We start from the raw sequence: 16,154 nt of genomic DNA, 5'->3' as shown, positions 1-16,154 counted from the left end.
TAAGATGCAAACTCTTCTCTGGTCCAGGTGACTTTCGCTTTGTGCATAAAGTCTTGCAACTTATGGCATTTTTAGCAACGGTGAGACACATTGCTGAGAAACAGTTGGTTTAGGCAGCGGTGTAAGTGCACAGAAGTCTTATACCTATAAAAATCTAGTTTATTAATTAACTTAAACGTGTATCACTGTAACTGACAGTTTTAATTTTTTTTCACTGAAACCTTCAGGATGAGTATACTCGGGGTATGTTTGGCTTAAAGAAGAATTAACTGTAAACCTCTCTAAGGTTTTATAAGAGTGAGTGGAAGACTTTCCATGATGATACTGGAGCCAACTCATCACTGATCCTCCAGACTTATTGCTTGATGTCTTCAATCCAGCTGCAAGGCCTGAATTTCCCAGCTGTCCAGAGGAGCAGGAGCCTCTTGAGCTAATTGAGGCAGGATCCTAGTTCTGCAGTTCTTCCAGGTGCCTCCAGACTGATGCATATCTGGATTTTCTGGAAGGATTAAACCATCTTTGCTCCCATGGGCCATAAAACTTTTATAGGAGCATTGCATCCGTGCAGAACAAAGTGGGAACTTTGTCACCACCTGTTAATGCTGATCACTCCGTTACCTACTTTAAATATTCTATATAAAGTTCAAGTAAGCACATTTGAAGCACAGTCACACTGCAGCTGAAGAGGTTTTTGCATCTACCGCTTGACTTCAGCAAAAAGACACCACGTGCAGCCCAGCGGCAGCATTTCTCACTTCCCCACCAGTTAAAAAAAATACTTTAACATGTTTCTGGCGTTTTGGGCATGTTTTCATCTCGTTCCTGTTCAGCCTGCTGCCTTCCCCTTTTTGCTCTCTGGCAGATGGGAGATAGGGGTTTTTTTCCCCTGCCAGCTTAAACTCATTTTTTATGAACTTCGTCTGAAAGAGCTGGTATGGGAGGGGGGAGATTCTCTGAATCATCATCTAAGAGGAAAGGGCAACGTAATTTTGCTGACAAAATGGCAACTGTTGATGCATTTGTGCTTTCTTATTCCAGGCAAAATTGTGACTGTTGCCACTTAGCGAGAGCTTCTTGGTGTCTCTGAACTTCTGAATTAGGCAGGAGGAGACGAGAGCTTAGGTTTGGGAATTGAAGCTTGTGTGGAACTGGGTTTCCCTCTGTGTCTCCAGGCAAGAGGCTTCATCTCAGCTTCCCTGCCGTGAGATGAGGGTAACCCGTGCTAGCTTTCCTCCTGAGGAGGGGAGAGGAGCGTTCAAAAGCTTTCCCATCTCCCAGATGCGAGTTGTTTTATAAATCCTAGCCCTTGACCCGCTTCCCAGCCTTTTGCAGTTGAGAACAACGTAGTTACCATAATTACGTCCTGAAGAATTTTTATTTGAAGTGGATAATCTCATAGGGTAATTTTCTCAACTGGCTTTCCGGGTGAGATGTTTGCTGTCTTGCAGGACAGTGAGATTTTTTTTTTTTTCCTCTTTTATGGAGTGTATTTTATATTTTTCCGAAGGAGGATACTGTTCCCGTGTGCTAAAAAGCTAACTCATCCTGTTAAACTGTCTTGCTGTCACAAGCAGCCTATTGCTTGTAATCACACGCAATCAGGAGGGAAACTCCTACCTGAGGCATGTGCTGACATGCAGCTTTCCAGCAGCAGGGGTAGACGGAGCAGGCTCGGGGAGTGAGCAAGCAAACCCAGACAGTTTATGGAGTGAAGAGAAGATACCAAACGTGAGTTTATCAAACTTTTGGAAATAAATGTTACTATCAGCAATAATGTTCCTGAAATGGTCATTTCTTGAGCAATTGTTGAGCAAAAAAAACCCAGCGATTGTTTGTACAGCTTTTTTTTTTTCCTGCTGTTCAGTATCCAGAAGGGTTACAGACAGGTTAAATTGAGTTTCTTGATAACCGTACTGCTAATAGCAGCAGACAGTCCCACATCTACTATTTCAAAGATACTACGCAGATAACGTAAGATACTTCTCCCAGGGTAGACATTTCACACCAATTTACTTCAGTTTCTAGTCCTCGTGTCCTGGCACAGCATTCTTCAGGAGATAATTTATATTCAGCTACTTAAAATGATTTTTTTTTTTTAATTCGTACAGATTTTATCATTCGCATTTGCTTTTGTTTGCAACCTGAATTCTGGACCTAAATTCCTTTTTTGTATCCCGTTAATTAGGATTAGGATCCTGTTGTTGCTTTTTTCACTCTTCACTGTCAGCAGAGCTGGTGCTTGCACCTCACATTAACCGTGCCATGGGTTTGCTTAAAATCTGTAAATATTCCTGTGTATTGTTACATACTCTTGTGGCTTTAGATCTGGGAATTGGGTATAATTTTATAAGTTAGACAAAACCATGAAGAATTCCACATAGCTTTCTTTCATGTGAGAAATACGGAAGGGACACAAATGTGGGATAGTATTTCAGCTGGCTCAAAAAAGTAATCTTTGTGATAAACCTTGATGTGAAATTGGGTTTTAGATACTTAAAAAAGGCTACTTAAAGTACAGAAATACTGTTCATGAAATTTACAGCAGACTGTTCATCACGTCTGCATCATGTGGCCATAATTTATATTAGTCAGACACAGGGTTGTAGTTATTGCTTGAGATTATTAATAGATCAAGAATTTAAAGATACATCCTAAAACACTCTAAACAAGAAGTCAAACCAGTCTTGGAAAACATTTGCTAAACACCCACAATCAGGCAAACAGTGGGTTTTTTCCTGGTTTCTACCTTCTCTCCTCCTACCTCTCCCTTCCTTGTCTCTGGGAGTTTGGATTCAGTAGGATTCGGGTCCTTCCCAGTCTGAAAATGATGATGTGCTGTTTGTGCAATGCATCCTGAACTCTGTTTTCTTGTCATCCACGTGTCCATGCTTTTTTTAAAATTTTTTTTTAGCACCCCCTTCGGCAGGGAAGAAGAATACTAAGTATTTTTGGAAGAACGAGGAGTTGTTGTAACGTTGCCCACTGCCTTTGTGTGCAGTGCTGTAGGATCAGTGCTCGAGCTGCCTGTGGATGCCTTGAGCTTTACTGGAGGACACCAGAACCTGCGGTTCTGGGGGGTGAGGGGGAAATGGTGGCGGTGTGAGACGATAGGACAGAACCTAACAGGGCAGCTTCTTTAACATCTGAGATGCCTACACTCCAACGGGAGGATAAACAGAAGTATTTGGATTCCTAGTGCTTAGCCATAGCTGTAGCTCGTCAGAGTGATGGACATGTGTCAGTCAGAGGGCAGGCTTGTTGTCCCAGACGAGGATGCGCAGAGGTTGAGTGCAGGAAGAAGGAAGAACCTGGTATAAATACATAGAGATGTGGACTTTTCACGGCCTATGTGTCAGCCTGAAGTTGAGGAAGAGGTGAGAGACAAGCTGGGTGAGACAGGAGCTGAGTGATGTTATCCTGGGCACGGACAATCGGGTGGTGGTATTTGAAGTATGTACTGCAGAGCCTGTTCATTGGGAGAAGATGGCAGAAAGGAGGAGGAAAGGGCAGGGGGATGTGGTGGGTTTGAGTAGCAAGTTGTCAGAAAAGAGGTCCTGGCAGAAGTAGGAAATTTGATTCCTTAGGTAAGGGGGAGCAAAATAATGCAGCAGGACAGGCAGCCCATCAGAGCCATGGATCGTGCTGGGAATAATCTTTTGGTGCAGGAAGAAAGAAATCTCTGCAGGGAGAGCCTGGCCACGTGGAGCTTGTGGACACAAAAGTCAACCTTGGTTGGTTAAAAGGGATCACAAAGTGATGGATTGTGCTTTTCAGAGGGAAGGAAGGAAAGTGTTTGCACTTCTGTCTCACTACTGGACTTCCACAAGCTCAAGAATGGGTAGGGGATATTCTGGGAAGATAAAAGACTATACAGGGGCTGGCACTTCGTGGAAGGCACAGCAAAAACGTCTCCAGTGCAGAAAAAGGATGGGAAGTGCAGCAGGACGCAGCTGGGGCTGCCCAGGATTTCGTGTGCAGCCTTCAGGTCTGTGAAATGCGGCAGCACAGCACGTGCGGATAAAATAATGTTGCGTCGTGGCCTTTTCGATTTGCCAGGGTGGTAAAAAGTAGCAAGAAGACAGCTAAGAATGTATTAGAGAAAAAACAAAAGGAAATGTAGGGGAAGTATTCCTCGTCGGAAGTGATACCAAAAAAAGGCTGGAAGTGCTCGATCCCTCCTTTGGGTCAGACTTTTTAAACTGCAGGAATGTATCAAAAAAGCCAGGGGGTTTCAGTCCGAGGTTAACACGGGGCAGAGTAGGAAGCCAGGAGGTAAAAGCAAGTCCGGCGTGATGCACAGGCAGCGCCTGTTTGATGTGCAGCAGGCAGGATCCCCTGGGTCCATGTACCCTGTGTCCTGGATCCTGGCATTTACTTGCCCTTCTCATCTTCATTTTCACTTCAGCTGATAAACTGAAGTCAAGCTTTGGGCCTCTGCTTGGCCATGGGAGCATTAGCTAATCTCTCTGTGTCTTCCCCATCCCAACGCGTCAGTGAAACAATGGGATTTCATCCAGCGTGGGAATTTTTCATCCAACGTGGGAGTTGCTCTATCTAACCAATTTTAATTTAGGTGATGCTGTCCGTATATCTGCCAAATGGTGTGCATTGTGTTGCAGGACGTTTGAAGACTAAAATTGAAAAGTTATGGCTTGCATGAAACTACTGTTGTGCACATTTTTATTTGTAGCGTGATTATCTACAAGTAGACAAAAGCTTTTGTCTCTCTATCTTAGAAAATGGTGTGGCAGAGAAGTCTTTGTCAAACCCTGGACTTAAAAGTGCCTTTGCTGCAAAGAAGATAATATCCATGATATTTGTGTACAGTGCATGAACGTGAAAGCACTGTAGGAACAAACTGATCTTCACGTTATTGCGAGAGAGAGTCTCTACTCTAGAGTAAAGAAATGAAGACACAAAATTAAATTATGGGGCCAGACTTTTAGAAAATCACATGTTGGCAACCAGGTGTGGGATTTAAACCATTTTAAATACACTGTCTCTTTTGTCATTATTTCCAGCTGAGAGAAGAAAAACTGCAAGAAGAAAAAGCTCCCGAGGATCTGATTCACAAGTTCATTCTAGATGACATGGATGTAGGAAAAAGGAAAATGGAAGAACAGAAAAAAGAGGAATCTTTAGCACTTAAAGCGAACCAGGAGTGTGTAAGTAAGCTTGTGCTTCTCTTTCCTGGCCACATTATAGACACTGACTGGTAGGTGAAATGCTGGTAAGACTCAGTCCTAGAACAAGAACTATTTTTTTAAGACCTTGGCTAGCTGAGTGTCTCCTGTTCCTGGCTGTTGAATCTGGGAGTTTTCATCCTTTGACACAGGGAGCTTTCCAGGATTTGTTGACTGACTTTGTTGTAGCCCTTGAGAAGCCATGAGCTAACAGATTATAAAGATCCATGTTAATAAGAACCGTCTCCTCAGATTTGTTATGACTACAGATGTTCTTCTGGAGGTTTCTGTCCCCCCTTTTACCCACTTTACTCATGAGTGGAGGTGCAGCCCTTCCAAAAGTATCAGTTAAATCCATAGAGGCTTCTGCTCTGCTTCGTGTATCCTTGGTCTTCAGGCGTATGAGCATTTCCATGAACATTTCTCCATGAATCTTCTCCACTGTAGCTGTAATCCAACAGATTCTTCATGCTGAGCTCGGCCTATTTCTCATTTCAGTTGTGAGAGTCTGCAGGAAATGCTCTTAAGTTTTAAAGACTGCTGGGCTGATATATGGGTACTGAATAACGTCCCGTAATACCTTTCTTGTAGGATTTTCTCATGTTTCCTTGACTGATAAATTAACTTCCTTCAATCACTGGCAGCTCTACAGAGAAATGTTTATTTTTGCATTATTTATGCTTTTGGGGCCAGCCTCTGAGCTGTTACAGCTCCAGTGGAGAGTGCTGCAGGAGCACATGTGCCTGCCGGCAGGTGCCACTCTCGGTTTATGTCCTCTAGGTGTAATCAGGACGGGGGCTTTTGGAAACTTTCATATCTTTGCACGAAAAGAGATTTATTTTCCAAGTGATTCTTTTTGTTGTACGTGTCAGCTAACTCTTCCTTGATTGACTTCAGTTTCCTGAGCGTCTCTCGGATTCAGAGAATGAAGAACCCTTCCAGGGCAAGCAAACGCATCGGTCAGCTTTTGTTTCCAAGACCAGTGCCTACTCCTTTGCTTTCCTTTCAGGGTAAGATGCTGAGACTTGATTCAAGCTGGTTAGTGTTCATTAGAGATGTAAATCTCATGTTCTTTTGACTTGTTCAAAACCTGCCTGAGATGCTTTAAATTTCATTTAAATGGTTGTTCCAATCCAAAAGAAGTAATAATTTTTCTGGAATTTTAGAACAGGTGAATTGGTAGAATATAGTGTCTGGCTGATTACCTCCTACCTGTTATCAAGTCCCGGGGGTTAACCAAGTTAGTGTTGATCCCATGAAGCAGAGAAAAGTCATTGCCTGTGGATTTACATGACAGAAATCATTAAAGTACAGAATTCTGTGTGATGAACTCTTAAGAGTTCTGGATCCTTCTCCAGCACAGAGACTTAAGAGATAACATCAGCCCCAAACAGCTTATCAGTGAAAGCTCTTGCACGATGCAGTGGAAGTGGCTGAGTAACTTAAGTGTGTCTTCACATGAGAAGCACAGAGGTTTCCCTAGTGTCGTCATTAGCTCTGACCTCAATTAATTATAAGCCGTAGGTGGAGGTGTCAGTGTGTTTAGCCCTTGAACACAGACCAGGACTCTGCAGCAGATCCAAGATTCCTAGATCCCTTTACCCCCGAGGGCGTAGGAGGCATCTCTTCCAGCCAGGTGCTGCCAAGGCTGCTGCCTCCCCCACGGGTAACTGCTGTCAGGGCTGCTGGGCCGGTTGTTCCTAAGGTCACGAACAATCTCCTGGTTTCACCCATCTGCTTTTCAGGAACTTAACCGCCAAGGTGGAAAGGAGCCGGAGCTGCAACGACACCATTCAGGAGAGATCAAAGAGCAGGCAGAGATCAGCCCCAGCCAACAAAACAAAGGTACCAGCTGCATCCGGAAACGTCGGGTTTCTGTGTGTGAATATTCTTATCTGAGGTTACACAGCCCTGGTAATCTGGAGATATAAAACACTGTGTTTGTGGTGCTGCTGCTGCTGCATTATCGCCATGGGGCCAATCACTTCCTTGCAGCTCACAATAAAAACCTGCTAGGTTAGAAATTACTAAGCAGAAAAGTAGACAGCTTGCAGAGTTGTTTGTTAGCGTTGGAGGATAATTGGAAGTCGGAAGGGTACTTACCATGCCTTTGTTTTGTAATTAATTTTCTTTTCGAGGTTGAATCCCCAGCCAACGAAAGAAAAATCTTGTAGAAGTTTAGAAAGAAAACCCTCTCTTCCTCCCCCTTTCTCTCCTGTTCTTTCCAGAGCTGTTTAAAGAGCAAAACTCATTGCTCTCCTGCTAGGACGCTTCCTTTTGCACTTCCAGGCTATGGGAAGAGCTGGCCCACATTGCCTTCCCTTCACATCCAGCAGCCCAAATGAATTAACTCTATCTGTGCAGCAGGCCTGACTTTTCAGTTCAAGGATGAGGGGTGACCACAAAGCACCACTGAAAATCTGAGCCAGGGGGGTTTTTGAGGCTCTTCCAGCTGGGAACCTTCCACTCCCTGGAGCTGACCTTTGCAACAGCCTGGCAGCACTGCTGACCCCTCTGTCTGGCCCTGCCAGCAGGAGCAGCTTTGCCCACTCGCTCCCAGACTAATTTCTGTCTCTCTGGGACCATACTCTGCCTCCTTTCCATGCGCCTCTCTGGCCTGGGGGATCCTGGGGGCTGGAACAGCAGCTGAAATCATGAGAGCTGTGAGTTCTCAGTGCAGAAAACAGCTTCAGCGCTGCTCCGCCGGGGCTGCTTGCTAGGATGTTCCACTGCCTCGTGCTGACACCCCTCCTTCTTGGGCCCAGTTTCATCCCAGATGGAAAAGAAAGGGTTCAGTTCCAGAGATCCCATAAGGAATAAAAGCCTCTGCAATCCTTTGGAAGGACAGTTTGGTTAGTGCATATTGCTTGGAAAATGGTAAAATCCCCACTGGGCACACAAAGTTGACCCCGGTGGTCACCATCTGTGAGGTCATGAGCGTGGTCCAGCTCCCACCTAGGCTGACAGGAGCTGGGCTGAGCTCAGAGCAAGGCTCTGTGACTGACTTTCCTTCCCAGGACTTTTTGGGTTTTTTAAGTCGATGGCTTACGGACCTGACCAATTAAGAGCTGCACTACAAGGGTGTTCCACAAACTCATTTTGACCTCAGAATAAACTAGTAGCAACAACTCTCTTTCGAGCTAAGCAAGGAAAGGCTATCGCTGTCTCAAACTAACTGCTGGATAAAATAACATAAATCTCAGAGCTAAGAATAATACCATTTGCAGTTGTGTATGTGCAGCTTTTATTTCGGATTTATTCGTGGCTGGATTCTGTTGTGTTCCAAATGCAGCAGCATTAGGGGATGGTCTTGCAGATGGCAAGAAACGTGGTCGTTAGCTCTGCGGGAGGCCTCCAGCAGTGGCTGTGGTGTGCTCTGGGACCACTCACTGAGGTTGTTCCACCTCGGGCACATACACACCTTTTCTCGTGACATTTTGCAGCGCAGTGGGTTAAAACCAGGGCCGAGTATTTATTCTCTCCTACAGCTTGGTAGGGAGCTAAAAACCCTTTGGAGATCATTTATTTCCCTTGAAGAGCGTGGCTTCCTTCAGCCAGGGCGGTGCAGTGCTTCTTGGCTTCTTGTCTTGCCTTGCTTCAAGTGTTTTCCCATGGGAGTGGTTGCCATTTGTGGCAAGAACAGCTCTTACACTGAAATAAATCTGAAATAAAACTCCGGTGTCCTCTGCTTACATTATATATCGGCCATGAAAGGTGCTGTGAGCAGCCGAGGCTGCCACGGCTGTTCCAGGGAGCTCTCCAGCCCGTCTGCTGCGGGGCCTGAGCGTGGCAGCCTCACGTTCTCCTCTTCTCCTCTCGCATGCTTGCCCATATTCTTCTCGCTGACAAACTTTTTGAGCTGTGGTGCCTTGCCTTGCAGGTGCAACCTGTCACCAGCACATCAACGCCGCTGGTTGGAGTTTTGTCGTCCACCCAAAACAACCGCTGCCTCTCCGCCCCGGACCTGACGGCAGAGAAGCGCCTGGTTCTCAACCCCGTTTCGTCCCTCTCGGCCCTGCACAAGCCAGAGCGATCCATCAGCCCCGAGAGCAATGACAGCATCTCGGAAGAGCTCAACCACTTCAAGCCTATCGTCTGCTCCCCGTGTACTCCTCCGAAGAGGCTTCCTGACGGCAGAGTCCTGAGCCCTCTCATTATCAAGTCCACCCCGAGAAACCTGAACCGGAGCCTGCAGAAGCCAACCACCTACGAGGCCAGTCCTAGAATACTGAAAAAATGGGAGCAGATATTTCAGGAGCGCCAGATCAAAAAGACTCTCTCTAAAGCGACCCTTACATCCTTGGCTGCGGAGCCCGGGGAAGATGTAATAGTTCCTGACATCACCAACTCCAGCGCTTGCCCTAAAGAGCAGCCACAAGTGCAGGATGATCATCTTCCACCTGACACAACAGGAGACCCTCGCCCCGAGCTGGATTTTTTTCCTTCCATCAGTGAAACAAAGCTGGGAAGAGGGAGTGAGAAGACCAGGGATTCACAAGCCTTAACAACAGACGACAGCGTTGCCGAACCAGATGCGAGATCAAACGTCACCTCCCTAAACACACGAGTGGCCGAAGTCCCTGACCTAAAAGTGAACACGTTCATGGACAAATCCTGTCTTAGTCTCGGCCCAAAAATGCTGAGCAGAAGACTCATGGGTGTCAGCGCATCGCTGCCTGACAACAGCACCCTTGGAGTCCCCGTCAAAACATCAGGAAAAAAGCAGCTGAAATACCTGAACAACAGCGAATTGATCAACGTGCAGAACAGCACCTGCAATTCCGTTGAGAACCTCATCGGGGAACAGCCCCCGTCGCTGAGACGGGGCAGGAAGAGACGCTGCAAAACGAAGCACTTGGAGCACAACGGCTCCGTCAAAAGACTGAGGCACGCGGCGGGGGAGGTGGGCCTGCCTCCGGAGGATCGCCTGGTACGGGAGATGGAGCAGAAGCTCCAGCAAGAGGAGGAGGACAGGAGGTTGGCCCTGCATCTGCAGAGGATTTTCGACAGCGAGAATAGGACAGTGGATAGGCGGAAAGTCAGAGTCGATCGGTATCTGCTGCGGTCGAAGAGCACTCTGGGTGCTAAGTAGCACTGGTGGACGATGTTGCCTTTCTAGAGGACGATGAGGTTTATCAGATTATCTTATAGGAAAACTATTTTTTGTCATACTTCCACCCACAACAATTGTTTTTTCATTTTGGTGGTAAGACATTTGTAGGTCCAGTTCAGAGAGAAGCCAGAGTCCTTTCAGATTAACAAAAAAAAAAAAAAAAAGAGAATGAGAAAAAAATCCTCCAGCCTTTCCGGTCCATTGGTCTAAAAGCAATGCCCGTCATCCCTGTGAATACACTGCAACACCTCTACATGCAGCCGGTGACATTTGGGGTCCCCAGCTAGGAGGGTTGTGTGAGCAGCACGTGGGGTACGGGATGAGGACCCCATCTGTTCCTCGCCTTGTCGCTTCAGTATGCCAGGAGAAGTCAGAGCTCTACTCACAGAGAGGAAAGAAGTTTTTTTCTGTCCTAGAAACAGCCTTCTCCTCTCTGCCTGCCCCGTTTTCTCCCTTAAGCTGCAGCGGGCTGTGGTGGGCAGACTGTTACCGATGTCAGTGTTCAAATGACCTGAGGGCTGTTGGGGAGGGAGCCTGGTCCCTATTTCTGCTAGGAAGTACCAAAGAGATCCACCCGTAGTATTTCCAGATGAATGTATCTCACTGTCTGCCCCGGCAGTGCGGATCATAGGTTACTTTCATGAAGCAGAAAGGCAAACGCAGTGAAGAAAGTCATAAAATTAAGGGTTTTACTGAAAAGCCTTGTAGGAACTTGGATAGTCATGTTAGTGATAGAGCAGAGAGCTCGGGGGGAGCAGCTGGTGCTGTGTCACAGGGAGAAAATGCAGCTTTTCTCCCGGTCCCTGCCTCTTCCGAGGCAAGAGGGCTTCACCTTCTTCCCACGAATGTTGAAATCTAGAAAGGGAAACACTGCCCGGGAGATTTCAGGAAGGACATTCTCCCTGCTGACACGTACCCTGCTCAGTTAAGAGATCTCTCAGCACACCTAAGACCTGTCCTTACACGTCCCAGAGCGGCCCGAGGAGGCATCCCGAGGTACCTGACGCATCGCGGGCGCCCGGTGGGTTGGCAGGAGAGCTGGGACAGGAGCCCGGCCCTCCCGGACGGGGACGCGGGCGCTCGGGGCGACGCAGGCCTGCTCTGAGCTACCTGTCTTCAGGTTCAAACCACCAAGCGAGCTCCGGTGAGCGACGCACTAAAAATTTCTGCTTAAAAGCATGAAGTCAGGCACGGCAGCCTGGAGCAGAGCTAGCTCAGAACTTGGGCTTGGCCATGTTGTCTGCGCAGGTGTGGCCTGTAGTGGCAGCCCACCCTCTGGGCTCTTCGTGTTTCTAACGCTCTTCCCCATCAGCCATTAAGAGCGCACTAATTTCCTTGATTATTTCCAATAATCAGGCTCAAAAAACATCAGTTCAACTTGATACTTGAAAGCTGCCTTGCAGAGTATTCACCGGGGACCCTCAGTGCCCGCAGGGACCTTTGTCCGGGGCGGAGGCTGCGGCGTTAAGGATCTTGCTGCCCCGGGTGCCAGATGACGAGTGGTATTTTCAGGCAGTGCTGGGGCAAACCTGCTGTGACCCGCGGCACGAAGGGAGGAAAGCCACTGCACTCAGATAGAGCTGATCTAAGAGAACAAGTCGTTGCCCAATTTCCTCTATCTAAAAAAACGGTTGAATTTCTCCCTCCATCTTAAATGGTTAAAAAAAAAAAAAAAATGGGAACTGGTTTTCTTTTTCTCTCCCGGCATACTTGCGTAACTGCAAGGACCCTGGCACTTTTTTCCTAATTGAACTGGATTTTTTTAAAAAAAAAAAAAAGAAATCTTATATTTTAATGGATAAAATTTATATATTTTAAATACTATATTTCAACAGATTGACACTTTCGTTTTGAGAAATCTTATAGCGATGATTCCGTAATATATATCTATCTATCTCTGTATCTCCTTAACACACAAACTACTGGATGTTTAAAGTCGTATCTAGGGCTGGCTAGACCTGGCCTGCTCTGCCTGCCTGCTGCGGCTCATGGGCAGTGGCTTTCCGTGCCCTCTCATGTGCCACAGCCTCGTTAGGTGCTGATTGAAGCAGGCGCTTTTGGCCCCAAACCGAATCCTGCTCCTGTACCCAGCTGTGAACTGGAAGGAAATTCAGTAATTAGAGCCTTGACCGGACCTAGAAGAGCAGAGCAGAGGGGAGGAGCAGTGGCCTAGATCTGCCCTTTGCAGTGAAATAAGCTCAGGAGAGAAACTCACAGCTTTTTCTCATTATTCATGCCATTCTTTCCCAATATTTTGAGCTAAAAGCGTGCACTTTTCAAGTGCATTTGACTTTTTTTTTTTTTTTTTTACAATTAGTTTTAAAAGATTTAAAAATTATTTTACAGGCCCCCTTCTCCCTGCCTCTCCCCCATGGTTAATCCCTTGAGCCCAAATCAGACTCCCCTAAACAGTTTCCTCCTTTATCGTGATGCTCGTGGGGGTTTCATCCAGGCTTGGGCTGCCGGGCGCTCTCTGAGCAAACCGACACCACAAAAAAACTACATTTACATGCTGAATGTATCCTTTCTTTCCCCTCTTAAAATAGATTTCGCAGTCCAACGCACCAGGCCAGTGTCTTAAATATCTTCTTTTTAAAAGATTACATAAATATTTAGTTTTTTGTGTGTTAATTTCCACTCTCTAAATCCAAGCTGGGTGGAAGTGCGGGAGGCAACGCCTGAGCTGGAATTTATCCCCAGCCAAAAAAAAAAAAAAAAAAAAGCTTAAGGGGATCCCTTGCACCCCCAGCTTCCCAAACCTCGCCTTCTCCGGGCAGCCAGCTCCCCGCAAAAGAGACACGCAGGCCGTTGCATCTGCCCTGCAGGAGACCCTTGGACATGGCGTCGCAGTCGTGTCGTGGAAGGGCTGCGCTCGCAGCAGCTTTCGCTGAAGCATCAGGCTGGGATCCATCGTTCCTCACAAGGCTGCACACCCACAGGTTTTCAGTCCGATGAAGCTGCTGGCTGAGTCTCTCCATTCGTTTCTCCGTTTAGTTGCTCAAGGACTGAGGAGAACGTGGGCCGTTTTCCAGCCTCTCGCCTTCTCCCTGAGCTAGCTGAAATCCACCCGAGGCCGTGTCGGGTTTGAGACTTGAGGCAACATGAAGCTAGGATGAATGTTTTATTAATTTAACACTCTGTAAGTTTGTGTAAGCTTGCACAAAAAGAAATAATTGTATATAATTACACTTAAAAGAGCAGGAATTCCCAGCCTCTACCCTTTAAAGGTCAGGTATGACGCTACCTTTGCCACAAGTGATGCCAGCTGAGAAGTAAAATACCTCTTGCTGAACGGTGAATGCAACACAAGATCTGCAGAGGCCCTAAGATAAAACCAAGTATTTATTTACACTTACATGAAAGTCATTTTTAACCCTCCTCTTTTCTGCAGTCACCTTCTCCCCAGGATGAAGGCAGTCCTTGCCGGCTGCGCGACAGTACAGGCGTCCTCCCAAAATGTGAAGCTGTCTTCTCTTGTAAGAAAAAAAAAGCCAAACAACCCAACAGGTCAAGAGATTGCACTGCTGGTAGCGCTGGAGGGGCTGGGGTTGGTTTGATGACAGAAGGACCGTGTCTGCCAAAGATGCCACCGGCTCCAGAAAGTTGCATTCTGACCCTCCGGAGCTCTCTGCCCGGGCAAAGCCGTACGGAAAGGTCCGTGTTTGGAGTCAGTGAGATCAGATAAATGAAGGAAAAGTGCCAAAAGAAGGGATCGTGCCAGATGATTGTATAATGTTGTTCTATATTGTCAGTATTTTTCTTCAAATGCTATTGTACATGCAGTGCACAGTAGTCATGAAGTGTCGCTTGAACAAGCGCTTCTTTGTATTTTCTCAACGAAAGCGAAGGGGGAGGTTGAAGCCTTAAAGACTATCACTGATTTTAAAAACAAGCCTTTAGCAACGCTCTGAGGACAGACCCCGGGGCTCCGCCTCGACCCGCCAACAGCCCCGCGCCATCATCTCCCAGTTGTCCGGCCAAAGGTTGACAAGGAGCTTGTCCCGTGTGCGGGGGGGATGGGGTGGGGGGAAGCGTTTGTTGGACGCAAAGGTCCCATGGGACATCCCCGTGGATGGCAACTGGGTGGAACTGGGACGTGACACCGGTTCGACCCACAGTTTGGAAGCTGCGATGCCCCCCCACGCGTCGGACACAAACCTTTCTCTTCCCCGTGTCTGTAAAACACCACAAAGCAGCAGCTCTAGAATTAGCTCTTCACTATGCAAACAGGAAAACCTCCTGCTGGTTACAGAGGGGGTTTGTGTATGCCTGGTTTCCTTGGTGTTTACTGTCAAACTTGTTTAAAACAAATCTAGATGTTGCTACACGTTTTTTTTTTCCCCCCCGATAATGCTTTAAATCGTTGTGCTTTCGTGTTCTCCTCAGCTCGCCAGCGGAGCACCGAGGCGGTAAAAGACATTTTGGGTCTCAGCTGAACCAGCGTGGCTTCATCTGAATGTTTTAAAAAGCGATGGAAGTTACTGAGGGACTGTTGACTTGCATGTGTAAAATGTGTGGGTAAAATGACATGCAGGCGTCTGTCATGTTGTGGCTTCTGTTATTTGGAACAGAGTAAATCCTGCTTGTGAAAAAATTGTCACAAACCAGAAAAAAATGCCAACTGTGTACAAATAACCTGTACATTTTAACAGCAACGAGGACTTTTTAACTGCAGGACAAAGGCCGAGGTTAAAACAGAATAAAACCAGGTTCTGACAGTGAACTGCCTGTTTCTGCTGAAGTTGCTGCGCTTGGAAACAAGCAGGATCCTACTGCTGCCTATCCCAAATGGGTTACAGTGGCTCCTGGCTGAATGAGGTTGTTGATTAATATTTTATAGAGTAAAAAAAAAAAAAAAAAAAAAAAAAAAAGGTGAAGGTGAGTATAATGACATTTTTCATGTAGGTAAGCAGCCAAGGGGAAATGAGCATCCCAAAAAAACTCCAAATCCCTGTCCCAACCCCTTCTGGTTGCACCAACGCAGCTGTTTTTAGGGGTGCCAGACTGGGGAATGAATTTGGGGTTTTTATAATTATTATTTTATATATATATATATATATATATATATAACTCAGTTTAAATAACTGAGTTTAAATAACTGAGCCCACTCGGGTCCGGCTGGTCGGGCCTGTCCCTGCGGCAGGACGGGGCTCCATGCTCAGAGCTGCCACGAGTGGAAGCAGCACAGTAGTTTGTCCTAAAGTCAGTTTTTGCGCAGGGATGGGGGAGCACACACCTGATTTTCCGGGAGCCGCGGAGCACAACAGCGAGCAGACACGGATTTCACCTGCTGTCGTTGCAGCGTCATGGCTGCGTCGGTGCTTTCAAGCTGGAAGTTCAAGCTGAGCTGAATCTTGTCACCGCACTGGATTTTCCAACCTCCAAAGGGGAAAAAGGGCTCCAAACAAGTTACAAAACAAGGTGTGTTTTATCCAAGAGGACCAAGGTGTGGGATGCTTTATTCAACCCCTGGCTGTGCTGTGGAGTAAACTTTAGGCACCTTCTTGGCCGCTTTCTTCCCCAGCAGCTGGTGTTGGGGGCTCCCCTGCTCGGATGTCGCCTCTTTGAGAAGGGCTTCCACCACCTGAGCCCCAGATGAGGGCTTGGCCACCTCCTTGCCCATGGTTGTAGTTTCGGGAAGGATCTCAAACCTCCTGGAATTCCTCCATCAGCCTCCACGCCTCCTGGTGTGTCCTGTGGCTGGATTTCCTCTTGCAAAACAGACACTGGAAAAGGCCAAAGGGGGCGGGGAGCGGAGTGATGAGACAGCTCCCTGGCTGCAATATTTGATCTTCCATCCCTCTGCCCACCAGCGGCCCCAGCTCTCTCCTGTCTCCTGCAGCACGGGGCATGTCACC

At 47.0% G+C, this 16,154-nt stretch overlaps 1 protein-coding gene across 1 annotated transcript in view; it reads left to right on the top strand.

The window, feature by feature from the left end:
* RNF169 (ring finger protein 169) overlaps positions 1-15,013 on the top strand; it is a 29,492-nt gene extending 14,479 nt beyond the window's left edge. The window contains exons 3-6 of the mRNA XM_074901620.1: positions 5,022-5,165; positions 6,081-6,193; positions 6,929-7,028; positions 9,064-15,013. Coding sequence (XP_074757721.1) covers positions 5,022-5,165; positions 6,081-6,193; positions 6,929-7,028; positions 9,064-10,275 — 1,569 coding nt within the window. The 3' untranslated portion in view covers positions 10,276-15,013. The remainder of the gene's footprint in view (positions 1-5,021; positions 5,166-6,080; positions 6,194-6,928; positions 7,029-9,063) is intronic.
* Positions 15,014-16,154: the final 1,141 nt, after the last annotated feature.

The sequence above is a fragment of the Athene noctua genome, chromosome 1 (genome assembly GCF_965140245.1).
Source record: "Athene noctua chromosome 1, bAthNoc1.hap1.1, whole genome shotgun sequence".
Lineage (NCBI taxonomy): Eukaryota > Metazoa > Chordata > Aves > Strigiformes > Strigidae > Athene > Athene noctua.
The sequence above is the reverse complement of the archived record's forward strand: the minus strand, read 5'-3'. Positions and strand labels throughout refer to the sequence as shown.